General features: G+C 27.9%; 1 protein-coding gene across 3 annotated transcripts; it reads left to right on the top strand.

The window, feature by feature from the left end:
• Positions 1-245: 245 nt before the first annotated feature.
• LOC123273918 (trafficking protein particle complex subunit 10-like) lies at positions 246-1,837 on the top strand (the record flags this gene model as incomplete). Of its 3 annotated transcripts, XM_044741401.1 has the most annotated exon segments (5): positions 246-463; positions 523-716; positions 785-980; positions 1,063-1,174; positions 1,300-1,837. In XM_044741401.1, coding segments are annotated over 5 exon segments (734 nt in total), but the record flags the coding sequence as incomplete, so codon positions are not given.
• Between the last annotated feature and the right edge of the window lie 310 nt (positions 1,838-2,147).

The raw sequence follows: 2,147 nt of genomic DNA, 5'->3' as shown, positions 1-2,147 counted from the left end.
ACTAAAAAAATTCAATTGTTTTTGCTCCCTTAATTTTTTTTTTCAAAGATCTTAAATTTTATTCTTGCTCACCAAGTCTGCCGGTACAACTATTTTACTCACATCTTTTTATAAAAGAGTACTTTTATTGAGGTTAAGATCTATTTATCGTAGAGTAGTGTTTTTTTGTGCTGATCATTGTTACTTTGTTATGAAAAACTAAGTTATAAAATTTTTTATAAATGATTATTATATTCACGATATAGATGCTGGTAATGAAGATCTATTTTTGTCCATCAAGGGTAACATACTCAATAGTATATCTTCTGACACAGTTGAATGGCGCAGATCTTATAGTCGACCTGTCAAATCAGTGAGACTTAAAGTTTCTTTTGTACCGTTCTCTGCTGATAATTTGTTTTCATGTACTCATGAAAATTTAATAAAGCAACCAGTATTTCATGTTTATATAAATGAATGCGCGGTAAGTCGAATCAATAAGATTCTTTAAGGAATAGTATTTTTAAATGTATTTAATTGTAGGATATGGACGCATATAAACTATCATTAAAAGATGATATTGACAGTTGGCTGAAAGTTTTAAATCAGCATAATATTCAAGATTGGATGATTGTTCTTGTAGATACTTATGACAGTAAAAAAGCTAGTAAAATCATACCCCGCACAACAGTTCTCGACAAAATTCGCAATGATTTTGCAATAAAACACGGAGATAGGTAAATATATATGATCAAGCAACTAATAATGACTCATAATTCATGATAGGTAATATTTTTCCTTATAGATGCTTGTCTGTTTTAAATCCAACAAAATTTGAATCACGTTCAGCTGAATCTTGGAGAGGATTTATATCGAGAATTCAGCACTTCCTACTAGTTGCTTATGATAGACAACTTATAAATTTTCAAGAAATTATCAGAGAACAAAGAGAATGCCGAAATAAAAAAAACTGGAGTTTTTGTAAATACTTTATTCTTCAGGTTTTATTTGTTTGTTAATCATATAATTTTTAAAAAGTTGAAAAGTTTTCATGAATAATTATTATTTCTGATCTTCAACTAGGAAAAACTTGCCTTTATTTTGGAAATGTTAGGCATATACGATGAAGCTTTAGTGCAGTATGATGAACTTGACGCGTTATTTACTCAATTTATTCTTAACTGTGATGTTGGAGGTTGGTATTATAATTAATATGCACATTAACGAAAATTTATATGCATTCCAAACTGAAATCAAATGTTATATTTAGAATCAGAACAATAACATTTTTTTTTATCGATTATATTATTTTATTGTCAGAACTTGAAAATTAAACAAACGGTTGTGTTCTAATCTATCTGAAAGTGGTATCGCTACAAGTCTTCAATAATTTGATATTTATGATTATTATTGTTTGAACATAAAAGAATCTATAATTAACAAACACCAACAGGTAATATCGTTTCAGCAATTAAAAAATTATAATTCTTTGATAGATAAAAATATGTATTTTTCAAATTTGATCAGTTTTAATCCAGAGTCTTACGAAAAAAACAGTATTCATTTGGGTTTACAATTATCATAACTACAATCGCGTTCATTCATTCGAGTCAGTTTTTATGTTTAGGGATTTACGGCCACCCTTAAATTTGGAGGTTTCTAAAATCTAAAATTGAAAAAATTTTTAATTTAGCTATTTTTGAAATAAAGCAAATGTAAAAAATGATGATATTAAAATAATAAAAATGTAAATTATGTCTAAAGTAAATTAAGCTTGTAGGAAAACATGCAAATGGAAAAGACAACCAACTGTAAAAATGGAAAATCTCTAAATAAATTTATTCGTAAAATCAGAAATAAAAAAAATAGAATTTATAAAATGTGACAAGTCTGAAGATTACCGAATAAAAAAAATTAGGAAAACGGTTGACCCTGAAGGCCATCCCTGCAACATCCCGTTAATTCCATACCTGAGCGCTTAAAATTGCACTTATCCGTTTTTGAGCTCTTCGAGCTCAAAAATACAATTTATTTGTTGTTCTGAGCTCTTCGAGCTCAAAGAGATACATTTTCTATGCTTTTGAGCTCTTCAAGCTCAAAAGTCTAATAGAAGTTGAATATAAAACACTATTTTTTGAATTTTCAAACCGCAATAACTTTCGAATGAA

The sequence above is a fragment of the Cotesia glomerata genome, unplaced genomic scaffold, assembly GCF_020080835.1.
Source record: "Cotesia glomerata isolate CgM1 unplaced genomic scaffold, MPM_Cglom_v2.3 scaffold_1615, whole genome shotgun sequence".
NCBI lineage: Eukaryota > Metazoa > Arthropoda > Insecta > Hymenoptera > Braconidae > Cotesia > Cotesia glomerata.
The sequence above is the reverse complement of the archived record's forward strand: the minus strand, read 5'-3'. Positions and strand labels throughout refer to the sequence as shown.